This window comes from Scylla paramamosain, unplaced genomic scaffold (genome assembly GCF_035594125.1).
Source record: "Scylla paramamosain isolate STU-SP2022 unplaced genomic scaffold, ASM3559412v1 Contig19, whole genome shotgun sequence".
Classification (NCBI taxonomy): domain Eukaryota; kingdom Metazoa; phylum Arthropoda; class Malacostraca; order Decapoda; family Portunidae; genus Scylla; species Scylla paramamosain.
Window position 1 is genome coordinate 1,102,738 of NW_026973684.1, and position 27,729 is coordinate 1,130,466.

Sequence of the window (27,729 nt, forward strand, 5' to 3'; positions counted from 1 at the left end):
GGTGTCTGGTGGCACGGGCCGGGCGAGGGGCGTCAGGCGGCAGCAGGTTTCTGAGACGTGGATGATTCAGAAGTCCCCTTCCAAACTTCTCCAGAGCCTCACGGTACCTGGTGGATAGTCTGGACAGCCTCAGGGTGTTCAGGGCTTTTTCATAGGTGGTGTATGCAGGGCCAAGGATGACCCTGCACGCCCTTTTCTGCACACTCTCCAACTGTAGCTGTTGAGTTTGTGTGAGGAAGGAGGACCACGCTGGGGAGGCGTACATGAGTTTGGGGAGGATGAAAGTAAGATACACCCCCCTTAACTCATCTGTCGGCGTCCCCAGCGACCTGAGTCTGCGCAGCATGTACAGCCTGTAGGTAGCTGATCTTATGGTGCTGGCGACATGCTGCTTCCAGGTCAGCTGGTTGTCCACCGTGACTCCGAGGAGCTTGGCACATCAGACCACCTGGAGGGGGTGAGGGGCCACTGAGAGCTGGGGAGGGGGCACTGGTACAGAGGAGGTACAGAAATGCATCACCACAGTTTTTTTGTGGTTGATGATCATCCTGCTCTCCTCCGTCCACGTCTGCAGCCGCTCCAGAATCGCTTGCAGTGGCGAGTAGTCCGGGTTCTTTGTGGAAACTGGGACGCCTACGGTGCAGTTGTCCACACACCTCCAGCGATGGGGGGTGTCAGTGAGGGTGTCGTTAATGAGGAGGAGGAAGCATAGAGGACCCATCTTGGTCCCCTGGGGGATCCCACAAGTCAGCTGTTGGAAAGTAGAGACAGAGCCCTGATAGCGAACGGCCTGACGCCTCCCTGTGAGGAAGTCGGCTAACCACGCTATCAGGTTAGGAGGGAGACCCAGACTCACTGCCTTGCTGATGACAACAGTGTGATCAACAAGATCAAAGGCTTTTTTGAAGTCCACAAAAGCAACAGCTAGAGAGGTGTTTCGCTTGTCCAGGTGGCTGTGGATGAATTCAAGGAAGCTGGTCAGGTAATGGGAGGTGGAGGTGGCTTTAATATTTCCAAACTGTCTGATATCCACGGTATTACAGATTTTGGTGTAGGCCCAGTCATATACAAAATCTTCACAAATAAGGCTAGGGATTGGAGTGATAGAGACTGGCCTGAGGTCATTGAGTGACTGTGGACTGGAGGTTTTGGGGATGGGGGTGACGTAAGATGTCTTCCAGTCCTCAGGGCAAGAGTGTTGGGAGAGTGAAGCGTTTATTATTGAGCATAGCGGTGTTGCTAGCTCTATCGCAAATTCCTTGTAAATTTTTATAGGAAGGTCAGTGGGTGTGGTGGATCTTGGTTTGAATTTGAGTATTCTCTTAAAAACATCCACCGCCTGGACACTGGGGGGATGAGAGGGGGCCGGAAGATAGGCAGGAAGCAGAGTGGTGTGGAGGGGAGGAAAGGTTTGACAGATAGCAGCAAAGTGATTGTTCATCTCCTGAGCCGCGAGAGTAGCAGGAAGGTGTGAGGTGCAAGGAAGAGACGAAGTGTGCTTTTGTAGGCCACACAAAGCTTTGATCTCAGCATACCACTGTCTTGTTGGTCAGCTTGAGGTGGTGTATCTTGTCTGGGTAATAGTTTGGCTTTGCAGCCTTAATCTCCCTGATCACTCTGTTTCTTAGTTTCCTGTAAAGGACCGGGCAGGAGTGGAACGCCCAGGTCCGCTGACGCATGAGTCTTTTAATGCGGGGTGTCATCCAGGGAGCATCAGACGGGTGCGTTGTGACGCTCTTGGCTGGGAAGTAGCGGTGGAAGGCTTCTGTGGTGGTGGCGACGTAATTTTGCCATTTTAAGTGGACGTCCTCCACATCCAGCACCTCGGTCCACGGGTGTTGTGTCACCCACTGTGTGTGTGTTTGTGTGTGTGTGTGTGTGTAATATAGGGTTTGAGCAGGGCTCATAGTGTCCTGTCTCCATAGCTATATTTATCCAGCATTTCCTTAAATTTCTGCATGTTTGGTGCTCTAACAACCTCTTCATTTAGGCAATTCCAGATATTCACAGTTCTATGTGGAAGACTGTTCTTCTTGATGCCCCTCAAACACTGACTCTTCTTCCCTCTCAGTCCTCCTATATGTTTCTTCTTCCACAATAATCTTTTATGCAGAACTTTATCAAAAGTTTTTTGATGTCCAAGTACACTACATCTACCCACCCATCTCTGTTTTGTACTTCATCTATTACTCTTGTATAGAAACTTAGTAAATTTGTCACACATAACCTTCCTCTTCTGAAACCAAATTGTCTATTTGTTATAACTTTGTTCTTTTCCAAATATTTCACTCACTTCTCTTTGATCACTATTTCACAGATCTTGCCTATAACACTAGCTACCAACACCAGTCTATAATTTAGTGGCTCAGTCCTTTTTCCTCCTTTGTGTATTGGCACTATATTTGCTCTCTTCCACTCTTTTGGTACTTTTCCCTCTATCAGCGAGCTGTTAATCACATCCCAAATTGGCTCCACCACTTGTTCTCTACATTCCTTTAGTGTCCAGCCTGATACTTCATCAAGCCCCAATGCTTTCCTGACATCCAACTCTCATAACAATTTGCCAATTTCATGTTTTTGCACCAAGACTTCCCGTAACCCTTCCCACCACACTTCCTCATTTGGTTCTATAAAATTTGCTTCCACATTGAACACAGACCTAAAACTCTCATTCATAATTTCACTCATCTCTTCCACTGTTTGATATATCCTTTCTCCCTTTACTATCTTGTCAATGGTCTCTCTGTTTATCATCTTTCCATTAATATACCTGTAAAAAAAAGCTTGGGGTCTTCTTTACATTTCTTTACCACATCCTTTTCAAGTTGTTTCTCCTCCTCTCTTCTTATTCTAAAATATTTATTCCTTGCCTCCTTATACTGCTTTCTATTCTTTTAATTTTTTTGCTTCTTCAGTTTTTCCAAGCTATATCCTTTCTCTTCTTAGCTTGTGCACATCTGGCATTATACCAAATATGTTTGTTCCTCCTTACTTTTTATATAGGTACATACTTCTGCACACCCTCATTGTACTTCTTCAGGAATGTTTCATATTTCTCTTGCACTCTCATGCCTTCCGTAAGTCTCTTCCAAAGAATTTTCTTAACTCTGCAAAATTTGTCTTTGCGTGATTTAATCTCCCATTTTTATAATCCTCCTTACACGCTAGAACCTCCCAGTCTTGCAATACCACTTCTAACACCACATGGTCACTTTTTCCCATTGGGGTTAAGCATTTAATGTTTGGACAGGGCTCTTTTTTTTTTTTTTTTTTTTTTTTTTTTTTTTTTTTTTTTTTTTTTTTTTGTGAACACCAGGTCTAGCATCGATGGTTCCTCTTCCTCTCTGTATCTTGTAAATTCCTCCACCCATCGGTCCATTGTATTCAACATAGCTAACTGTAGTGTTTCTTCACTCCACTGTCCAGCATTTCCATTAACTTCCATCTCCTCCCAGCTTACATTTTTGCGGTTAAAGTCTCCCACTAGTAGTATTTTACTGTCCTTCCTTATCATGTTGTCTAGGCACTTCAACACTTCCTTTTGCATTTCCTTGTGTTGTGGCATGTACGTTAATATGATCCTCCTCCTCTCTCTTCCACTAGTCCTGATTGTTATACCTATCACCTCCACCATACCATCTCCACGTTGCACTTCTTCCACATATATATCATCTCGAAGTATTATCAGTACTCCTCCTCCTCCTTTTCCCTTTCTATCTCTCCTCCAATAATTATATCTCTCTTCCTTAAAGCTTAAGTGGACTTCCTCTTTTAACTTTGTCTTTGTTAGGCACAACACATCTGGTCTACTTTCCTTTAGGTAATCTCTCACTTCCAGTACACCTGAGAGTAACCCATCTATGTTTGTATAAATTACTCTTAATGTACTGCTTCCCCCACCACTTGTAATTTCTCCGTCTGCTGCTGTGGTTCTTTCAGTACTTGTTCCCTTTCCCAAGTATACCATTTCCTCAGTGTCATATCTAGTATCTTCCAATAAAATTTCCTCTTCTCGGTATCTGTCCTTCTGTCATTTTTTCCTCAGCTTCATTTGCTCTTTTTCCCTTTCTTCCAAGTTCATATCTCTTTTTACCCAAATATTCCTGTATTCCGAACTTTCAGCCAGCTTCCCAGTTCTCACTAGGATCTGCTGTATTGCAACTTGGGATCTCATTCTCACTTTTAATGGTCTTTTACCTCCCTCACTATATTTTCCAATTCTATGTGCCTCTTCCACTTCTCGTTCCAGTCCCTGTTCCTCATCTTGGACCATTGTAATAATTTTCCTTACCAATTCCTTCCTTTCCATCTCTCAGATTTAACTGGGTTTTCTTCTCTTGCAGTCCATGTGTGTGTGTGTGTGTGTGTGTGTGTGTGTGTGTGTGTGTGTGTGTGTGTGTGTGTTGCTTTGTATGGGCCACTACATATGTGATTACCAGTCTGGTATACAGAAAGATAGATAGATTATTATTGCTGCTGCTGCTGCTGCTGTATATAGATAAATAGATAGATTTTACTTTTTTTTTCTTTTTTTTTTACTCCAGAGAAGGTAGAAAGATACCCATAACAATATATTTTACTTACTCTGCTCCAGAAAATATAGGAATGTACCTATAGCAATTTCCTAAAGCAGTTTTCCCATCCAGGTGGTATGAGCACTGGGATAAGATGAAGAGTGTACGCAGCAAGTTTGTGGATGTTTTGCGGCTGCACGTGCGGGGTGGAGCGGGGGGCATGGGTCTGCTGTGCCTCAGGGGAGTGGGTGGCACAGGGGGTGACGTGTATGTGGAGGGGAAGGAAGGTGAGGCACGGAGACACTGTGTCTGTTGTGATGGGAAGTGACATAGAGAGACTATATTTGTTATGACAGGAAGTGAGGCATGGCATTTAAACACTGTTATGACAGGGAATGAGGCTTGCAAACTTCCTTCTCACCCTGCTCTCCCTCTCACAGACCACTTCTCACCCTGCTCTCTCTCACAGACCACTTCTCACCCTGCTCTCCCTCTCACAGACCACTTCTCACCCTGCTCTCCCTCCCACAGACCACTTCTCACCTTGCTCTCCCTCTCACAGACCACTTCTCACCCTGCTCTCCCTCTCACAGACCACTTCTCACCCTGCTGTCTCTCACAAACCACTTCTCACCCTGCTCTCCCTCTCACAGACCACTTCTCACCCTGCTCTCCCTCTCACAGACCACTTCTCACCCTGCTCTCCCTCTCACAGACCACTTCTCACCCTGCTCTCCCTCTCAGACCACTTCTCACCCTGCTCTCCCTCTCATAGATCACTTCTCATTCTGCTCATCCTCTCATAGACCACTTCTCACCCTGCTTTCCCTCACAGACCACTTCTCACCCTGCTCTCCCTCTCACAGACCACTTCTCACCCTGCTCTCCCTCTCATAGACCACTTCTCATTCTGGTCACCCTCTCACAGACCACTTCTCACCCTGCTTTCCCTCACAGACCACTTCTCACCCTGCTCTCCCTCTCACAGACCACTTCTCACCCTGCTCTCCTTCTCACAGACCACATCCCTCTTACCCTGCTCTCTCTGTCTGTCTCTTTCCCCCACAGGCCACAGTCTGCTGAAGCTGCGCAAGGCTCGGCCAGACCAGCGGTGGGTTGGGGCAGCTGGCATGGACAGTCGCAAGTATCGCATCTGAGGGGAGGCTGGCGCTGAGCTGACCATTCCTGTCCCTACAGGCACCATCGTCTGGCTCGAGCAGCACCAGAAATTGCTGGGTGAGGATGCCACTCTCACCTTTTTCCTGATGGCACTCTCACCCTTTTCCTTTTTCACCCTGTCTTTATTTTCTCTTTGATCTCTAGTTAGGAAAACTTTTTTTTATTGATAGGAAGGAATTGGTTCTGAAATAGACTGGTGGATGAATGGAATGGACTCAGTAATCAGTTGTTAGTGTGTATGTGTGTGTGTGTAGGATAGTTAAGCTGCAATCAGTAGAAATATTTCCCTAAGTTAAGATGTGATTTTTATCTTTTCTTCCTTTATTTATTTATTTTTTTTTCAGGTGAGATAAAATGTGCAGGGGACAAGGTGTTGGTGGCTCGAGGTGGGCAGAGCAGCAACCCCAGCAACCAGTACAATGGGCAGAAGGGACAGGTGGGTACTGGTAGGGCATCAGGAACACTGGCAGTTCCTTGGTTTATTTATTTATTGATTTATTTGTTTTTATGTAAGTGGGTCACTGGCCAACAGCAACAAAAGGTTAAAAAGGAAAAAAAAGGCTCACTAGAATGCCAGTCCCTAAAGAGAGGTCAAAAAGGATCATCAATAATTGGAGAACAAGTGTCTTGAAATGGAAACCTCTCATACATGCAAAATGTACTCTGTGCATGGACAGATAAGGCATCTGTGCAAAGTTAGCAGCTGTTGGGGTGAGAAAAACTATGTACAAACCTGCTGGCTTCTTGCACTATCCCTTTTGATGATATGTTCTCATGTTCCTATGTTCCCGCATCCACAGGGACACATTGTGAAGCTGGAACTGAAGCTGTTGGCCGATGTGGGTCTGGTGGGCTTCCCTAATGCTGGCAAGTCCACACTGCTGTGGGCCATCTCCAGGGCCAGACCCAAGGTGGCCAGCTACCCCTGTGAGTGTTCTGCACCTCTCTCTCCTTGTTCACATGATCTCCACTTCACTCTGCCTCATGTTTGCTTGATTTTTTGACTGTACTGCTCATTGCCTTTGCTTTATACTGTTTCATGTCTTCTCACTATATGTACTCTCTCTCTCTCTCTCTCTCTCTCTCTCTCTCTCTCTCTCTCTCTCTCTCTCTCTCTCTCTCTCTCTCTCTCTCTCTCTCTCTCTCTCTCTCTCTCTCTCTCTCTCTCTCTCTCTCTCTCTCTCTCTCTCTCTCTCTCTCTCTCTCTCTCTCTTTGTCCATAAATATGTTTGTCTGTCAGTCACCACACTTCAGGCTAGAAGTATTCCCATAGTTCATACAATTCATCATTTTCATCTCCTGCCTCTGAGCCACAGCCTGCCCAAGGAAACAGAGAACCATTCCCAAGACTAGACAACTATGAATATTTTTCATGCCTCTACTTTGCTAATCTGTCTTGGGCTCATGAAAGTTATGTAGAAAGTACTTTTTTAGGTACAAGTGATTGCTTCATAAACATGACATGCATGTAATAAAACTGAATACAGGAATTAATTAGAGGAGAAGCATATAAAAAATAATTCAATGAAATCTGTATTATTATTGTTATTATTATTATTATCATTATTATTATTATTATTATTAGTAGTAGTAGTAGTAGTAGTAGTAGTACATTTTATTTTATTTTATGAATTTTATTTTATTTAGATAGATTATTATTGTTGTTATCATTATTATTATTATTATTATTATTATTACACATTATTTCTCCTTATCAGCATAGATAATATTATGAGATGGAGGCAGTTGGCCAAGTGAATAAGCAAGTTTGGATAACCTGACTCAAGGTTGTTATGTTCACTTTAAGACAAGAACATCATCCATTGCATAACTCAGGTCAGGGGTAAAAGGAAATCAAGTGCTTGTAAACTTTATCTTAATATATTGAACAATTTATAGCAAACAAAGCTGCCTATTGAAAAATGAAGGGATAGACAGGCCAGCAGATGTTACATCACAGCAGTTTGACAAACAGATTAAGTACTCTCATGATTCACTACTAGACTAGCAACAGTCACTTGTTATTCCACTTGTCACCAATACACTCCTCCATCCAACAGGAAATAATAACATACTCCATAAACGCACAATGGTTGATAATCACTGACAAACCACAAAGCACTTCACCAAAACCACCACCACAAAACAGCATTAAATAACATAACTGCTCTCACTGAATAAACCAAGACAAGTATCATGAAAACTGAAGGTACATGTACTTATCCATTGCATAGAGTGTAGCAGCTACAAGCAAACCCACCAGTCCCAAGCAGAGGCATAACACAGCTCACTACAGCCGACCAAGAATATCTGTCAGCTTTACCCCCGACCTGGGCTTAGGTTAAGTCCACCTGGGCCTGGCATGTACATTTCCATTGGCCAGCCACAATTCATCCCAAGCTCATGACCTGACTCCAACTTTGGTTAACTAGGAACTTGTAACAATAGATAGATAGATAAATAGATTATTATTATTGTTATTATTATTATTATTATTATTATTATTATTATTATTATTATTATTATTATTATTATTAAAATAGTACAGATACAACATATCAGACAAACACAAAATGCAAAATCAACTGAAGAGAAACAAAACAGCACATTATAAGCCTAATTTTATGCTGCTCTCTTGAAATAACTCATCATTTAAATTTCTAACGTTATACTTTGTTCCCTCCACCAGTCACGACGCTGCAGCCGACCCTGGGTGTGGTGGAGTACAGTGACATGCGGCGGCTGACCATCGCTGACCTGCCAGGACTCATTGAGGGTGCCTGGGCCAACGTGGGGATGGGGCACCGCTTCCTGCGCCACGTGGAGCGGACACACTTCCTCCTCTTTGTGGTGGACATCAACGGCTTCCGGCTGTCACCCAAACAGCCATACCGCTCACCCACCGAGAATGTCATGCTGGTCAACAGGGTGAGTGTGTGGGTGCCCAGTGCCCTGCAGGGGTGTGTGGGGCTGAGGAACTTTGGGTGAATGTGATGTCTGTGTGTTTACAGTTTTGACTTGCTGTTGTGTTGTGTTGATTGGCAGCTTTACTCTCATAAGAACATAAGAACATAAGAAATAAGGGAAGCTGCAAGAAGCGACCAGGCTTACACGTGGCAGTCCCTGTCTCATTTTAACTAATAGGAGAGTTATTTGCTAGTGCTCTTAATACTGATTCTGTGCATTTATGGTTGTATGTGGACAAAACGTTTTAGTTTTGATTCTGTTTTTATCAATTTATGACATGATGTTGGAACAGAACTCTATCATGACTTGGGGAAACTCTGTACAGTGTTGACATCTAGCCTACAATGAGTGTCTGGCTTGTGGCTTCCTTGGGGATGTCAGACACACCCTGCTGGTAAACACATGGATGTGAATTTGTGATCCCAAGTTTGAGTCATGTTGGAAGCCGAGTCTTTGTGGCAGTGACAGGACAGTCGGTCAACCAAAATCCACTCGGGTCATGATGACCACCTTGGCCTGAGTGGTAACATGTCAGACTCATGTTTCTGTGAGTCCTGACAAAGACGTGATCTCCTGTGAAACCCTCTCCTGGTTGATTCATCCTGCCTCATCCTGTCTCCAGACCAGTGTCTCAGAGTTTGCATGATGCCCCAAGGCAGTGGTTTCCAACTTGTGGGGCGCGGCCCCCTAAGGGGGCACGAAGGGCTGCCAGGGGGGGGCGTAAGCACTTCATAAAGTAGAAAAATTACTTAGTAGATGATTATATGTCAACATTATTGATTCTGATGGAATACATAATTGGTATACATACATAATTATGTATTGTATAATTTTTTATCTCTGACTTGTGCCGACTATGACAGTAAATAGCAGGATTTAAACCAGAGTGGAGGGGGTGCAGGGAACTTGTCATTTAATGAAGGGGGGGCAAGAATTCAAAAAGGTTGGAAACCACTGCCCCAAGGCATGACATCACAGGGACAGCCTGTCATGCACTTACCCTTCACTCACTCACACACTTCACACACACACACACACACACACACACACACACACACACACACACACACACACACACACACACACACACACACACACACACACACAGTCTTCATCTTTACTTTAATTAGTGTAGTTTATGACAAACATCCCTCTCCCGCAAAAGAAAAAAAAGGCCAACAGATCTACTCTTTTACCTCTTGAGTTAATTTGTACCTTATCGCAGGCATCGTCATGAGGCCCATGAAATCCACTGCTCTTTTTTTCCTGTTCCTTTGCATCTTACCACAAAGTCTCATAAGGGCCAAGAAATCTGCTGCTCTTTTTCCTTCATTTATATTCCTTTGTACTTACTCCTCCACACCTGTACACACAGGAGTTGGAGCTGTATTCACCTGACCTGCTGAGTAAGCCAGCACTCCTTATGGTGAATAAGATGGACTCTCCCAATGCTGAGTCTCGCCTGCAGGAACTCCTTCACAACATTAAGAGGATGGAGGGTGAGTACATGGGAACAAGAATACAAGGGAAGCTGCAAGGATCTATCAACCCACAGTTGGCATTTCCTGTTAGAAATGCCTTCTGATTTCTACTATCATCCCCATACCTGAATTTATCTGGTTTTCTTTTAAAAGCTCCATATTGACAGGACATTAACAGCCATAAGAAAATAGGGGAAGCTGCAGGCAGCTATCAGTCCTTAACATGACAATGCCTGTATGAAACATGCCTGCCTATTTCCACCCATCATCCCCTTCCACAAGTTTGTTTAGTTTTCTTTTAAAGCTTCCTAACGACTCAGCACTAACAACCAGATTACTGAGTCTGTTCTATTCATCAACCACTATATTTGAAAACTTTTTCCTTTGTATCTCATTTAAAGCTAGCTTTATCAAGCTTGAACCCACTATTTCTTGTCCTATCCTGATCACTGAACCTAAGGATTTTGCTCATGTCATCCTTGTTATATTCCCTAAGTAAAGACCTGAGGGAGGAAGAGAGTAGAGACATCTTTTATCATTATCTTTTCATCTCATTTACTCCTTCATTCCTGTTGGTTTAATATTCTGTGTTTGAAGCACCAAGCCAACTGATTATGTGGCACTGAGATTGTTATAGTTATTTTATACTATATTAGGTGAATAGCCTCTCCATTAGGGGCTGATAAGACTAAGAGTGTGAATGATGTGTGTATGAGCGGATGGTGCTTTGTCTGGGCCACCCTGTGTGGGATTGCCAACCTGGTATATGGACAGATGGACAGATAGATACATGGGTCATTAATTTGGAGCTTGGATATGAAGAAAATGTAAAACTAGTGGAGATATTTCAAAGGACACAGGAAAAAAAGGCTGCAGTGTTTTAGCCATGTGAAGAGAAGGAAAGAGTCATATGTCAGGAGAAGTGTGATGGAGATAGAGGTGCAAGGCAGGAGAGCAAGAGGAAAACTAAACCTTATATGGATAGACTGTGTAAGGAAGGACTTGAGACAGAAACAATTGTCAAAGGAAAATATATATGACTATGCTTGGAGGAGAGCTGGCAAGAACAATGACTCTATAGAGACTAGGGAAAAGATATCAAGAAGAAATTATGGAGGTGTAAGAATTAATAAGGGAATTATTGAGGTGTTTGGGCTGTGGGAGGCTGTGGAAGACAGTGCCTGAAAGTCACCAAATTCAGGGTAAACCTTCCACCATGGTCCAGGAAGTCATCAGCCAGTAGAGATGAGTCCAGAGCCTGACATGCCACCACCTAGTAGGAGGGAATGTATTTATAAATTTCTTGAATAGAGTATAGTTGTCTTACAGGGTTAAATGTCTTGTAGGGATTTAAATCCTGCTATATTTACAGTCAGTGCAGGCCGAGGTGATCTGGAAGTCACACCCTGAGCCTCTTTCCCTTCTAATGTGGCTGCTGACTGGTGCTCTCATAATGTTCTTGACACTTCCTCAAATATATTTAAGATATTTTCTATCACCATATTAATTAAACTTTCCCCAAACAGTTTTTTTTTTTTTCATATCAACAGGAAAACGGAGTATTAAACCTTCTGGAAACAAAAATGTGTCAGCAATAATTCAAGTCAAAGATAACATTGAAAATGAAACATAATATTGAAAATGAAAACTGGAATCATGACGCCTCTTGTGGTTGAGTCGTCCCAGTAGTAGTGCAGTGACTCTCCTTCACTAGGAATTACTAAAGACTACCGTTTCTTATTGTTACTGAAAAAGGACAGAATATATTTTCTATCTTAGTTTAAGTAAATTAAATAGATGAAAGAATTTTTGCCTTTGTCTTTTCACGAAATAAGCCTCACTGGCTTTTGAAGTGAGAGTAATGAGCTCATTATATTTAGTGAAGCATTCTCCAAAGTAAAGTCCTCTCTTTTGTAAAGAATTTCCTGTATGTATGGAATGATATCACAGCCTGTGTAACACATTCATTACCTGGTCAACCTACTGTGGAAGGGAACATTGCTACCATTCCAGTATTTTGTAAAGCGTGTTCATGTTCATCTTTGATTCCTGCTCTTACATGTGAATCTTTCCTGTAAATTGAAAATGTTTTTAATGCCTTTCTGCACTAAGTGACGTTTCACATGAAGACATTTTGATGCATGCATTCTGTTCATAAGAGGGTCTCAAGTGACAGTCATAGTAATAATCACTGGACTGATGACTGACGTCTGGGAATGTCAAAATGGTGACTAAGAATGTCAGACTATTAACTATTGACTGGAGACTGGTGACTAAGAATTTCAGAGTAGACTGGTGACTTAGGATGTCATTTAGGATAGTGAGTAATGATGAGGATCTTGATTGATGAGTGGTGCCTGAGGAGTGTGACTGGTGACTGGTGATTGAAGGTGCATCATGGGTGACTTTATGTATTTGACTGGTAAAATAGAATGTCTCTTAGGATAATGAGTACTGACCATGATTTTTGACTGGTGAGTGGTGGTGTTCCTGGGTGGTGTTAACAACTGGTGTTCCTCACAGACTATGTGTTGTGTTGCTCCTGTGGTGCCAAACTCACAGAGAACTCATGGGATAACTTTGTAAACATCTCCATTCCACTGTCTGAGGCATCCCAGCTGGTGACCATCCTGGGACACCCCCACCTCATGGTCCAGACCCTCAGGAACCCTGCTGACCTTGCTTTTGACTTGGTGACTGTCAGGAGGTCAGGCTGCTCAGGAGTGGGAGAGGTGAGCTGCACTCAAACATGTGTTTTGTTAGTTATGTGTTTCTTCCTGACCTCTAATCCTTCTGCTTATGTTGTCATCCTCTCTTCTCCATTGGGCTCCTCCAATCACAGTCTCATATCTGCATCTTGTTCTATTGCTCCAATCCCTCCTCAGGATCCTCCTAAGCAGAGGTGCCTCTGGCATTTTGTCTCTGCTAGTTGGGGGACCTGATGAGGTATTTTGCTGATTTTCCCTGGAATGGCCACAGCTTCCATGTCAGAGACCAGGGGTGCGTTAAGTTAAGTGACTTGGGTTACCCGGGTCACCCAGTTCTCAACTGGACGCTCTCTTTGCATGACTTGGGTGACTCGGGTGATTTGGGTTACCCAAACCGAGGAGGTGGTGTGCTCTGTGCTTTGATATCACAGCAAAAATGGCCACCCAACCATACTTATATTGGTGTTATACATGCTCAGTTATTGTGCATAGTGCAGGGAGGCTCCCTTACTTTGAAGAACCTTGCTCCAGTTGTCATTGTGGGTGTAAAGTTTTCTGAACACTTCTTCTATCAGTCAGTGTTTCTCAGTGGTGCAAGACTGATACTTTTTTCCTTTACATGATATTTGAGTCAGATACCAAAGTTAGCTGATAGCTTATTTTCCATTAGATGATATTTGAACCAGAAACCAAAGTTAGTTGATATGAACTGATTTTCCTTGAACCAGAGACCAGATCCACCTGACTGCTTTTTTTTTCTTTTCCAGGATATTTGAACCAGAAAGCAAAGCCAGCACAACCCACTTCAAAGCTTCCTTGGAGGGTTTCTATGGACTCATTCTAGAGAAACTGGTCACTGAGAAATGTAAGTATGCAAAAGTTGGAACAGAATTTATTAGCTAATATTTACCTTTGAAGTATGATGTTGTAGTGGTCAGAATGTTTGCTTCTATCTTGTTGGAGTTGTGTTCAGTTTGCATTCAGTTTGCAGTGTGTCCAAGTAACTGCAGTTGGTGTATGCATAGCTGATGTAGAAGCTGTGCCTGCTGCCTCCTTCCTTCTTTTAATGGTGCACCCTTAAATCTTGCCATCACCTAAAATTTTGCACTAAAAATATTTGTAATCACCTTTTTGGTCAGCTTTGCCCTAAGCTAATTTAAAATATATATATATATATATATATATATATATATATATATATATATATATATATATATATATATATATATATATATATATATATATATGAATAAAGAAACTAATAATATCTAGCTATTATCCTTTAGATAAATCATGAAAACAAATAAACAAAAAAAAAATAAAAAAAGGAGGGGCATGTGGTCCATGGAAGAACCACATTAGTGAGTTTACATGAGTGATAGGTTTGTTTCTACAGTTTTCTTAAGGAGTAATACTAAATTATTATTATTGTTTTCCTCGTGATCATTTTTTAATCACCTGAGAGCAAGGCTAAGTGATACAGTGATTGGATGGCATGCGGATGTTGATTGACACTTGAAAATTTTGTCATTGTTTTTGCTGCCAACTTTATAATTCGAAGACTCTCTCTCTCTCTCTCTCTCTCTCTCTCTCTCTCTCTCTCTCTCTCTCTCTCTCTCTCTCTCTCTCTCTCTCTCTCTCTCTCTCTCTCTCTCTCTCTCTCTCTCTCTCTCTCTCTCTCTCTCTCTCTCTCTCTCTCTCTCTCTCTCTCTCTAAGTAAAATTAAGTAAAGTAATAGACTGGAAATATTAAAATGTATATATCTTTTATTTATATTGATAAATCATCATTAACAAATAACAGTTTTGTGCTTATGTCTTTTTGAACAGTGCAGTGTCCTAAACACAGAGGCAGGCAGTCTCCCTATTGAAGCAGGCTGAAGCTAAACACTAGAGGCAACAAGATTCAGTCTACTTTTACAGTGTGCAGCTTTACATATAATTACAGAAGTACATGAGACTTACCGTAGGTTAGTTGAAATGTGCTTCGGATTTTGCGAGGCACATCACGTCTGCTAGATGGTAGAGTTCACATGAGATACACTACACTTTGCCACACAGTCAGTCTTTAAAGATACAACTACCCACATGAAATATTATCTCCCAACCCTTCCAGTCCTTGAATTTTTGTTGTGTAAACCAAGAATCATCAATTAACAAAGGGAGGGAGTGGAGGGCATGTGAACTCTACCATCTAGCAGACGTGATGTGCCTCGCAAAATCAGAAGCACATTTCAACTAACCTACGGTAAGCCTCATGTACTTCTGTAATTTTACTTCGGCAAATCACTTGTCTGCTAGATGGTGCCGTTCACATGAGATTTTAAAGTCATGTGGGTGTTGTATGTAAAGGGTTCTGTCAAATTTCACATTTTGTAAAAAGGTGTAAATAAAAGTTCCTATTACAAAAACCCCATTGTCATTTATGAAAATAGAACATGATTTTTACTGCTGATAACATTTCAAACCTTACATTATACTGAGCCTGGCACTGCTTCTTGAAAAAGGGTCTATTTCCCCTTGTATATCCTTATTATAATATTTAGCAAATGTGGCTTCCTGCGTCCAACCAGCTTTTGCCATGATGGTGGCAATAGGCACATCCAGTGCCTTGGCCTTAGACACTGACACAGGTCTAATACTACCTGCTGTGTACCTCTTGGTATCAATCCCACACTTACATAACATGGTCTTAAGCCACCTTGCCACCATGTCCTTAGAAACACCCCTATGGAGTTTTATATAACTTATGAGTAGTCTCCCATCTGCATTTCCAGATTCTTTCCTTAGCCTCTCAGTTCTTTCTATATATTCTTTCATAGCCTTAACTACACACAATCTGTAATCCTGAGGATAAGCTTTAAATACAATAGTACGAACATTAAATTTTGGCCTGCATTGCTTGATGTTACCTCCTAACAAAACTGAAACAGATTCTTCTCCAAATGCCATATTCACCAACAATAAGTGCAAAGTTTGGATCCTGGCTGCTTGTGTCATTGCCATCAGCATCACCATTTTTAGCGATAAGTCTTTCAGTGTTAGGCTGTGTAGTGGTTCCACGAGTCTTATCTTTTGTAATACAAGTTTCACATCCCAGGTCGTTGCATACCTGGGTGTAGAAGGGCGTAAGTTGAAGACTCCCCGCAGAAATCTGTTGACAAGTGGGTGATTGCCCCGCTCTGCAGCCTTCCACCATAATTCCTATTGCAGATAGAGTCCCTCTCGCCATGTTAATGCTTTCATAACCCACATTCCTTTGAAAGTTACGAGACAGAAAGTTTAATATATCTGCTATAGATGGTGCAATGGCATTAATGTTCCCTCTACTACAAAAGAGTGTCCACCTCTTGATGTGAGTGTTGTATTGTCTACCTGTTGCTGGTTTCCAAGAGGCCATAATGATTTCCGTACCTTCTTTAGATATGCCACGTTCTCCAAGTTGTTTCCGGACAACTGACAAGCCATCAAATTTGTGTGTTTCATTATTGGGTGTTCCTCAGCAGTTGACGGATGCATTAGCACATTTTTCCTTCTCTGTATGACCCGAGGGTCGTCTACTAGCATCCGAAGGAGCATCCCCATCCACGGTTGTGATGGCCAAAGTGGCACTATGATCCATCCTCTGGTCCTTTCCTCCCTTAACTTCTGCAGACATCTAGAGATCAGAGAGAAGGGAGGAAAGAGGTAAACCAATTTAAATTTAGCCCACGGAATTGTAACTGCATCAATATATGCAGCCTCTGGATCTGGTGTCCATGCACAGAATGGAGTCATTTGTTTGTTCAAACATGAAGCAAATAGGTCTATACAAGGATTCCCAAATATAGAACACAATTCCTTAAATATCATCTCATTCAGCTGCCACTCATGTCCGTCATTAAAGTAACGTGATGCCTCGTCGGCCATGACATTACATTTGCCTGGTATGTGGGAAGCTGTCAGCCATACCCCATTACTAAGACACCATTCCCAGATGTTCCTATAAAAAAATGTCATCACAAACTATTGACTTAACACCTCCCATCTCATTCACGTAATTAATCGCTGTGGTGTTATCACATAATGTGTAAACCTCTAAGGAGATGTGTAAAAGATCTCAATGAGAATAACATAGCCAATAATTCACGCATTAATGTGCGAACGCACCTCTTCAGGGGACCATCTGCCATTGGTAGTGATGCTATTTTGGCAACCTGCCCATCCTAGATTTTAAGCATCTGTGAACAACTCAGTATCTGGTGCATTTCTGAATATTTTCCTGTTTTGACTCTCCAATTCCTTAATCCACCAGTTTAAATCTGTTCTAATCTCCTCTGTAATGTTCATCCATCTATTAAAGTCTCCACATGCCTCTTCCAAAGCCTTGATCTTTGCTCTTTCCATCCTCCTATAGTGCATCTTCCCCATCTCTACAGCTGGGATTGCTGCCACCAGCAGGCCAATCACTCTTGCCACAATTCTAATTTTTTCTTTGTCTATTGACTAAAAGAGAGTAATGCTGTATAATCTCATCCCTCCTACCCGCCGGCAAGGTAACTGTCATGGCCACCAAATCTATCACATTACCTAAATACTCAATACGCGTAGTGGGACTTAAAACAGATTTCTCCACATTTATGCAGAAACCTACACTCTGCAACAACTGAATGTTGTCATTCATGCAATCAAAACATCTCGGCAAAGAGCTACTATACAGAAGCGTATCATCAATATAACTAGTGATGTTGTGGCTTTTATGCCTAAGTGTAGAGAAAACTGGCTTCAGAAGTTTTGTAAATAGACGAGGACCATCCGAAAACCCGTTAGGTAGACGTGAACTGGTAAATCTTATCCAACCATCTAAAACACAGATATTTTTGTTGTTCCTCTGCAATTTTTACTGAATAATAGGCTTTCTTAAGGTCTATAGAAGCCATATAATCTCCTTGACTAAGCAACTGTAATACTTGTTCAAAATTTTCTATTTTAAAATGATTATATTCTACATGCCTGTTCAGTTTTCAAGATTTAACACCATCCTATAATCCCCCGTCTTATTCTTCCTCAGAAAAACTGGTGAAAGTATTTGTTGATCCTGTCCATGTGTCTCTATGATGGCCTTTATCTCTAACAATTTTTTAACCTCCTAATGCATAATCAGTTTATCTTCCTCACTAAAGACATACTGTATATCCTCTCTAAATAAATATCCGATATTAGCTTCATCTATATTCAGATGACAATGTTCCACCATATCCAAAATGAACAGGTCACTTGTAATCACACGCCATTTATTGATAAACTTGTGAAGTTGCCCAGCCTCAAATTGTTCTTTCACCTGGGTTAATGCCGGGGGATATGTTGACCCCAGCCTCTCACGTTTTTTGTTGTCCAAGCTTGAGCAGGGTAGGAGCGCCTGTGTTCACCACTGGAGGGCATCCTGCGAAAACCATATGGCTGATATCTGGATGGGAATCCACAGGAGGAGGCCTTGGCAAAAAAGTTACATTGTTTACCTCCACCAAATCTGCCACTGCTTGCAGTCCAAGATGTAGGCTTCTTAAAAGTGAATTTAGTTTTCAGCCTTTCTGCCTCCTCAATATTTCTGTTGGCTTGTGACAGGTCATCCCCAAACAATAGACCCGTCATGGGGAGCCTTGTCAGCACACAAATGAGAATATTTGGGATTAATGTCCCTCTTTATGATATGTCGCCTGTTCAAGTTATTTCTGTAGTGGGCATTACCCAATAATGCTAATGCACCATTGAGCATGGCCACCTCATTTGCAATAATTTGGTGCTCTTCATCATGTGCCACCTTGTCTAGCACAGTAAGCGATTTTACAACAATAGTAGCTGCCTTGGTAATATCTTTTTTCCCACTTCCCTTAAGCGGAAGTCTGCCTTCTTTGCCTCTGCAGGCAGTGCGTCCAGGACCTGTGGGTTGCAATCCATTTGAGTTAATGCATGGCAGTTATTTGGTCTAAATGTCACCTCATCCTCTACAATGGCTTTGTAATCTTCCTGCCTCATGCCATTAATAAACAGGTGGTTCACCATTGCAGCAATTTCCTTGTCAAGTTCTTTTGAGACAGTTTCCATGGGTTCATAATTCTTAGCACCTTGTAACAATATACTATCATGAGGAACATCCCTCTGGATTTCCTCTTCCTCATCACTGTCCTCCCTCAGTGGAGTTCTAAATCCAGAAAATCCTGCCTGTGATTCCTGAGAATCGGGCATCAAAGTATTATTTGACACCTACAGGGGAGCATTGTTATGAACTGCTTTTGACTTCACAGCCCCATTTTCCTTCTTAAGCTTGTCCATGTCTTTCCTCAACTAAATTAAAGCATCCATAATCATGCCCAAAGAAGGCGCATTGCTGTCTTCACCAGCGTATTTTGGAGAAGGGGAAGGTGACCGAGAGTAACTTAACCTCTCATGACGAGTAGAACGGCTCTTAGATCTGGATCTTTCTTCATGTTTACTCCCCTTGTGTAGTCCCTTTACCTTAGCTGAGGTGCGTGGCAAGCTGGTAGTTCTGAATCTCTCAGGACTGGGGCAAGCATCAGAAGGCGTCCTAGACATGGCGGCTAATGTTAACAATATGCCACCCCTTTTAACAGCAGTTCCTTTTATAACCCCACGGGTGCCTTAACCTCACACACAGGGTAACTTTAAATCAAAAACTCCTTCCTTATAATAATCTGGGAAGTCAATAATGGGTAACAAGATGGAACCATCTCGCACCTATGTCGGCTCACGAGTGCCCAAATATTGTTATATATATATATATATATAGCATAAAATATTTGCCAATAATCCGCCTTATACCAAGTAACGGATATCATATAACCAATAATCCGCCCTTATACAAGGTAACAGATATTTATAGTCCATAATCCGCCCTTAAATCAGGTAACGGATTCAAGTAGGCAACACTCCGCCCTTATCAGGTAACGGATATCCATAGGCAATACTCCGCCCTATAATCAGGTAACGGATAACTCAAGACAATATTCCATCCTTATAACAGGTAATGGAAACCATAATACACAATCCAAACAAGAAAACTAATATTCCTATCACTCCTCGATAACAGAAGTCGTAACAACAGAACAGGAGGCAGGACCGACGTCCGTCTTGTGTGATGTCTGCGTAGTAACTGACTGTGTGGCAAAGTGTAGTGTATCTCATGTGAACGGCACCATCTAGCAGACAAGTGATTTGCCGAAGTAAAATTTGTAGCATTGGTTGCCTCTTCCAGCTTTTCATTGTTGCCTTCCCATTCCTCACTTGATCCAGGTCAGATGTATTATTTCCACATGTGTTTTGCAGACACCACCTCTATTACAGTTCATTTCCTTCTCTCACCTGCTCTCACATTACATGCTGCAGCCCCACACAGTGCTGTTTTTTTTTTTTTTTTTTTTTATGTAGGAAGGGCACTGGCCAAGGGCAACAAAAATCTAATAAAAAAATGCCCACTGAAATGCCAGTCCCATAAAAGGGTCAAAGCAGTGGTCAAAAATTGATGGATAAGTGTCTTGAAACCTCCCTCTTGAAGGAATTCAAGTCATAGGAAGATGGAAATACAGAAGCAGGCAGGGAGTTCCAGAGTTTACCAGAGAAAGGGATGAATGATTGAGAATACTGGTTAACTCTTGCGTTAGAGAGGTGGACAGAATAGGGGTGAGAGAAAGAAGAAAGTCTTGTGCAGCGAGGCTGCGGAAGGAGGGGAGGCATGCAGTTAGCAAGATCAGAAGAGCAGTTAGCATGAAAATAGCGGTAGAAGACAGCTAGATATGCAACATTGCGGCGATGAGAGAGAGGCTGAAGACAGTCAGTTAGAGGAGAGGAGTTGATGAGATGAAAAGCTTTTGATTCCACCCTGTCTAGAAGAGCAGTTTCAGTGGAACCCCGCCAGACATGTGAAGCATACTCCATACATGGACGGATAAGGCCCTTGTACAGAGTTAGCAGCTGGGGGGGTGAGAAAAACTGGCGGAGACGTCTCAGAACACCTAACTTCATAGAAGCTGTTTTAGCTAGAGATGAGATGTGAAGTTTCCAGTTCAGATTATAAGTAAAGGACAGACTGAGGATGTTCAGTGTAGAAGAGGGGGACAATTGAGTGTCATTGAAGAAGAGGGGATAGTTGTCTTGGAAGGATGTGTCGAGTTGATAGATGGAGGAATTGAGTTTTTGAGGCATTGAACAATACCAAGTTTGCTCTGCCCCAATCAGAAATTTTAGAAAGATCAGAAGTCAGGCGTTCTGTGGCTTCCCTGCGTGAAATGTTTACCTCCTGAAGGGTTGGACGTCTATGAAAAGACGTGGAAAAGTGCAGGGTGGTATCACCAGCGTAGGAGTGGATAGGACAAGAAGTTTGGTTTAGATCATTAATGAATAATAAGAAGAGAGTGGGTGACAGGACAGAACCCTGAGGAACACCACTGTTAATAGATTTAGGAGAAGAACAGTGACCGTCTACCACAGCAGCAATAGAACGGTCAGAAAGGAAACTTGAGATGAAGTTACAGAGAGAAGGATAGAAACCGTAGGAGGATAGTTTGGAAATCAAAGCTTTGTGCCAGACTCTATCAAAAGCTTTTGATATGTCCAAGGCAACAGCAAAAGTTTCACCAAAATCTCTAAAAGAGGATGACCAAGACTCAGTAAGGAAAGCCAGAAGATTACCAGTAGAGCGGCCTTGACAGAACCCATACTGGCGATCAGATAGAAGGTTGTGAAGTGATAGATGTTTAAGAATCTTCCTGTTGAGGATAGATTCAAAAACTTTAGATAGGCCGGAAATTAAAGCAATAGGACAGTAGTTTGAGGGATTAGAACGGTCACCCTTTTTAGGAACAGGTTGAATGTAGGCAAACTTCCAGCAAGAAGGAAAGGTAGATGGTGACAGACAGAGCTGAAAGAGTTTGACTAGGCAAGGTGCAAGCACGGAGGCACAGTTTCGGAGAACAATAGGAGGGACCCCATCAGGTCCATAAGCCGTCTGAGGGTTTAGGCCAGCGAGGGCATGGAAAACATCATTGCGAAGAATTTTAATAGGTGGCATGAAGTAGTCAGAGGGTGGAGGAGAGGGAGGAACAAGCCCAGAATCGTCCAAGGTAGTGTTTTTAGCAAAGGTTTGAGCAAAGAGTTCAGCTTTAGGAATAGATGTGATAGCAGTGGTGCCATCTGGTTGAAATAGAAGAGGGAGAGAAGAAGAAGCAAAGTTATTGGAGATTTCTGGCTAGATGCCAGAAATCACGAGGGGAGTTAGATCTTGAAAGGTTTGACATTTTCTGTTAATGAAGGAGTTTTTGGCTAGTTAGAGAACAGACTTGACATGGTTCCGGGCAGAAATATAAAGTGCATGAGATTCTGGTGATGGAAGGCTTAAGTACCTTTTGTGGGCCACCTCTCTATCATGTATAGCACGAGAACAAGCTGTGTTAAACCAAGGTTTAGAAGGTTTAGGACGAGAAAAAGAGTGAGGAATGTACACCTCCATGCCAGACACTATCACCTCTGTTATACGCTCAGCACACAAAGACGGGTCTCTGACACGGAAGCAGTAGTCATTCCAAGGAAAATCAGCAAAATACCTCCTCAGGTCCCCCCAACTAGCAGAGGCAAAACACCAGAGGCACCTTCGCTTAGGGGGATCCTGAGGAGGGATTGGAGTGATAGGACAAGATAAAGATATGAGATTGTGATCGGAGGAGCCCAACGGAGAAGAAAGGGTGACAGCATAAGCAGAAGGATTAGAGGTCAGGAAAAGGTCAAGAATGTTGGGCGTATCTCCAAGACGGTCAGGAATACGAGTAGGGTGTTGCACCAATTGCTTTAGGTCGTGGAGGATAGCAAAGTTGTAGGCTAGTTCACCAGGATGGTCAGTGAAGGGAGAGGAAAGCCAAAGCTAGTGGTGAACATTGAAGTCTCCAAGAATGGAGATCTCTGCAAAAGGGAAGAGGGTCAGAATGTGCTCCACTTTGGAAGTTAAGTAGTCAAAGAATTTCTTATAGTCAGAGGAGTTAGGTGAGAGGTATACAGCACAGATAAATTTAGTATGAGAGTGACTCTGTAGTCGTAGCCAGATGGTGGAAAACTCGGAAGATTCAAGAGCGTGGGCACGAGAGCAGGTTAAGTCATTGCGCACATAAACGCAGCATCCAGCTTTGGATCGAAAATGAGGATAGAGAAAGTAGGAGGGAACAGAAAAGGGGCTACTGTCAGTTGCCTCAGACACCTGAGTTTCGGTGAGGAAAAAAAGATGAAGTTTAGAAGAGGAGAGGTGGTGTTCTACAGATTGAAAATTAGATCTTAGACTGCGAATGTTGCAGAAGTTAATGAAGAAAAAGTTGAGGGGGCTGTCAAGACACTTAGGGTCGTCGACAAAAAGACAGTCCAACCTGGGGACATTTATGGTCCCCTCCCCAGATGGGGACTCCGAGGCTGGTGTAGGAGTCGCCATGATTTAAAAAATTTTGAGTGAAGGGTGTGTGTGTTATTAGGTGCTTGTAGATTTGTGTGGAGGAAGAGAGTTGTCTTTAGAGGGCAGGCTGTGACTGCCCCCTTGTGTTGTGAGACACAAAGGGAAATGTTGTGAGGTCACAGCTGGGTTTAATAAGTTCACAGCACCCCCTGAACAGTGCTTTAGACGTCACTGGGAGTAATTATCGTTTCGGCAGGTGTCTACTGCCTCCTCCTGTGAGGAGGCAGTAGACTTCCTTGTATAACCAGCTCTGCATTCATTAAAAGCATTCTATATTTCTCCCTTTTCTCTTCATACTTCTTTCATGCAGTTTCATTCTACTTCTGCTTATCTTCTGAAGCAGTATAATATTCAAAACACCTAACTTGTAACAGCTGTATGTCTTGCTTCTCTGTCAGCCACCAGTGCAGTATTCTTTTTTTTAATACCAGTTGGTTCACATTCCACTGTACTACCAACTTTCACCAGACTCCCCTCTATCTGTATTAAATGAAAACACTCAGTTTCAGACTCCTCATTGGCCTTCCCAAGCACCAGCAGTTTTAGCACAATGGCACAAGACGGGTAGGACATGGTGCCTCTCGACCTCGAGCTTCTGGCTGAGCTGGAGGAGGAAGCAACCTCTCACTATACTGAGGAGGATAACCAGTTTACAGAGGTATGTCTGTTGTTACACATGTGTGGTGCTTTGTTTCAGCTTTCCTTTTTTTATTGAGACATCAGCTTGATGTGTGTGCATGCTCAAGTGTGGATGCTTTGTTTCATCTGCCTCTTTTGTTAAGATATCAGCCTAGAGTAATGAAAATTACTTCACATCACTGGGATGGATATTCAGTCACAAAGGAGTATAGTTGCTGAAGCCAAGCTGATCTGCAAGTTGTGCTCTCTGCATGCTCTCCACCTCCTTCCCCTATCTTTTGAAAATATTGGTATGAAAACATAATGTATGATATCAAAGTATTAACTTTTAGAAAAAAAAATAGTTTAAAGAAATAGACCAGTTATTTACACAACTCATTCATATGCCTGTGTTTCATATCATGTCACTGACTTGCATCACGTCTCCACTGGTGAGTCAGCAGGCATGACTGCCTAACCTAGACACAATCAGTGGCCAGTGGGAGCAGCAGCAAGTGAACTGTAAGAGTTTTTAAAAAGAAAACTGGTTGTAATCCACCACCAGATCAATATGGGTGTTTGCTGCTATTGTATATTACCCATGCAAATCAGTTCACACTGTTTGATGTGTAGCTTATTTTATCTTTCCTCCAGGCAGAGAAAATTTGCACAGTTCACAGGCAGTCTCAACAAAGAAAAATAGCCAAGATAAAGCATGTGTATACACACACACACACTTTGTTGATTCATTCCATCTGTAAGCACCCCCACTCCCCCAGAGATCACATTAGAACAGAAGTTTGAGGGTTGTGGAAAGTGTGATATTTCCTGCCACAAACACTGTGTGGAGTATGTCGTCCTAAGGTTAAGTGGTGGGACTTTGGCTGACACATAGTGGCAGTTAGAGGAAAATCCCATCATTATTGGAGCAAGACAGCTGAAGGAACAGAACCCCATGATTCTTCTGGATGTCAGTGTGAGTGGCGGAGCATATCATGCTCTCCAGAAGCCTCAAACCTAGAAGCCAGGTGATGTACTGTAACTCAGTTTACTCCAGTTTGGTGGCACATTTTCTTGTATGCAGTCCTGATTTGTACCATACAGTCACTCACTGTGTAAGTCTTTGACATCACGAGAAATTTGTGCACTTGTATATGCATGCATCACAAAATGCTGCAGATGGGATGAGGTAAGTGATACTTCATAAAAAGGCATATATTTCTCAAGAAAAGTAATTAAAACCGACCCATATTGTCAATCAAAGCAAGTGGGAAGAACTTGAGTATTGCCATTTAGTAGGTATTTTTGGCATGCAGCTTCTCTGTGGTGAATACAGTGGTAAAAATAACTAACATGCTAGTTGGCCACATGCAACTCACCAATCATGTCAAGATGTGCTGGCTGGACTTCTTTTACTCTATCCTTCCACCTCCCTGTGATTCTCTTCTCCTATTACTCTATCACCTTTCACCTTACTTGTTCAGCACTTCTGTCAGCTTTTCCTGCTCTCATTCATCTTAAATCTACTCGCAAAAATTCCCTCCCTCCATTAGGTGTTGGTCAGACATCACTCTACCTTTTCCTCTCATCATTCACAGGCAATATTTTTACTGCTTCCCTGACACTGGTGGTGACAATTCTTCATCTGCTTGCATCACTCAAGTATGCTCATCATTATCCTTCTTAAATATAAATATTTCCAGTCACTAACTGTCACTGAAAGCATAGCCCTAACATTCTTCCTCCAATTTAATTTCTTTGAAGTGCACCACACAACTACACCTTAAACTACACACAGTGGAACCTCGGTTCGTGAACATTACTATTTATGAACAAATCACTTCATGAATATTTTTTAAGAATTTTTGCCATGGTTCTTGAACAGTGTTTCTGTGTGTGAATGCACAAACACCCTGCAGACCCCCTCAGCTGGCAAGCACACACACACTGTTGTGTTTTGGCATGCCTGCCGTGAACATTGTGATTATCACACACTGGCAAGTCACCCAAGTCAGGTGCCTTCCCAGCTGTTGGAGAGGAGCTAGACCTGGATCTCCTTTACCCCATTCCACCTCTAGTAAATTGCATGCCTTCTTATTTAGCCTGCCTCTTTTTACTTTACTTTCAGGATGGTTATAAAGATGATAATAATTAGAGAGAAAAGACACCATCTCGCCTTGCACCAAACATGCACTGGCTGGAAGGAAATATTGGAGCAAGACTGTAAAGGAGGGATTTTTCTGCATAACAGTATGTGCTCTGTTGTCCAATTACATTTCACCTCATGTCCCATTGTCTGGATACCCAAAGAAAGAGTGCATCTGTTAGACAGGTTTATAAGACGTGAGGTTGTCAAGAATTCCTGGATCACAGACACAAGGTGGAATTTGGAAAGCATGTGCTGTCATGAGTAGTGCAACAATCCCCATTTTACATAGACTTTTATGCTCAAATATTTCCTTCCAGCCAACCCATGCCTGGTGCAAGGCAAGATTTTGTCTTTTCCTCTCAAACAACTCTTTCCAACCATTCTGAAAGTTGAAATAGGAAGTGGCAGACTTAATTAATTTATGAAGGCATGTGATTTAGAGATGGAGTAAGGTAAGGGCTCCCAGGTCAAACAGCTGGGAAGGCACCTGACCTTCATATCAGTGACATGATATAGCCTGATGTCCAAGAAACTTACACCTTTCTGTGGTTACTGTAACTTCATTCTTGTCAAAGAAAAAAAAAAAAAAAAATAATAATAATGCAGTTTCTGAGGTTGGAATAGATTAATTGTATTTTAATTAATTTAAATGGGAAAACTTGTTTTGGTTTGTGAACTGAGGTTTCTACTGTACATAGATCCCAACAAAGTTCAGAATCCCCTGAATCCCTCCTCTCTACTCTATAGCAGCTCCTTGTCTATGAAATGACCAGTATTTGATATGTTCCAGCACTGCAAGAAGAGCCTGCCTAAGCCGCCAATACTCCCTGCTGACAGATTTGACCGCAACAGACAGTGCAGAGGCAACTTTAGGCATCAAGACTACAGGAAGGAAGGAGGCTGCAGGGATCAAGGGGAGTACAGAGGTCATGGGAATTATAGGGATCGTGGGAATTACAGGGATCACAGGTGGGAATATTCTGACCACAGGCAAGGGAGGTTTGTCAGTGACCACAGAGATCATGATGACAGCAGAAGGGATAGCGAGAAGAGGAAGTACAGGTCTGAGGAGAGTGATGAGTATGGAAGAAGGAATTACCAGTCCAGCAAATACTACAATGGGTGGGGGGGGGGGGGTGTCATCCTGTTGAGTTTTGTGAATCCAGTGGCTGGTATATTTATCTTTCATCAGGGACTTCACACAAGCTTCCACGCCATTAATTCTTTGAGCAGTAACCAAAGATTACTGACATTTAATTTACATTTAAATGCCTGCCTGCCTGTCTGTTCATATCTTTCTCTCACAACGTACTCACCATTCACTTGTGAACATTTAGATTTTTAGGAAATATTTTTGAGCAAGTTCCTTCATCACAAGGCAACCATCTACTAAAAAGAAAGAAAAATGGAATATATGTTGGCATTTCCTTGATTGCTTTTGGTGTTAGTGACTTTCCAGAGTGACAATACAAGTGTTATCCCCACTACAAGTCATGCACTATATATAACATCACTGAGTATCTTTTCTCTCATTTTCATATAAATGTTTGTAACATTTTCATATAAATGTATGCTAACTTTTATGTGGACTTACTGTAAGATTTTTTAAAAGTAAAGTATTTATCCAA

The 27,729-nt window shown here is 42.3% G+C and overlaps 1 protein-coding gene across 1 annotated transcript; it reads left to right on the top strand.

Annotated features, from left to right (window-relative positions):
- The first annotated feature begins 3,068 nt into the window (after positions 1-3,068).
- LOC135097408 (GTP-binding protein 10-like) lies at positions 3,069-27,729 on the top strand. Its single transcript, XM_063999253.1, has 13 exons — positions 3,069-3,077; positions 4,344-4,348; positions 4,647-4,821; positions 5,290-5,625; positions 5,678-5,750; positions 6,038-6,129; positions 6,494-6,620; positions 8,383-8,621; positions 10,036-10,159; positions 12,665-12,873; positions 13,617-13,714; positions 23,838-23,992; positions 26,892-27,729. The coding sequence occupies exons 1-11, from the start codon at positions 3,069-3,071 to the stop codon at positions 13,623-13,625; spliced, it is 1,398 nt and encodes a 465-aa protein (XP_063855323.1). The 3' UTR covers positions 13,626-13,714; positions 23,838-23,992; positions 26,892-27,729.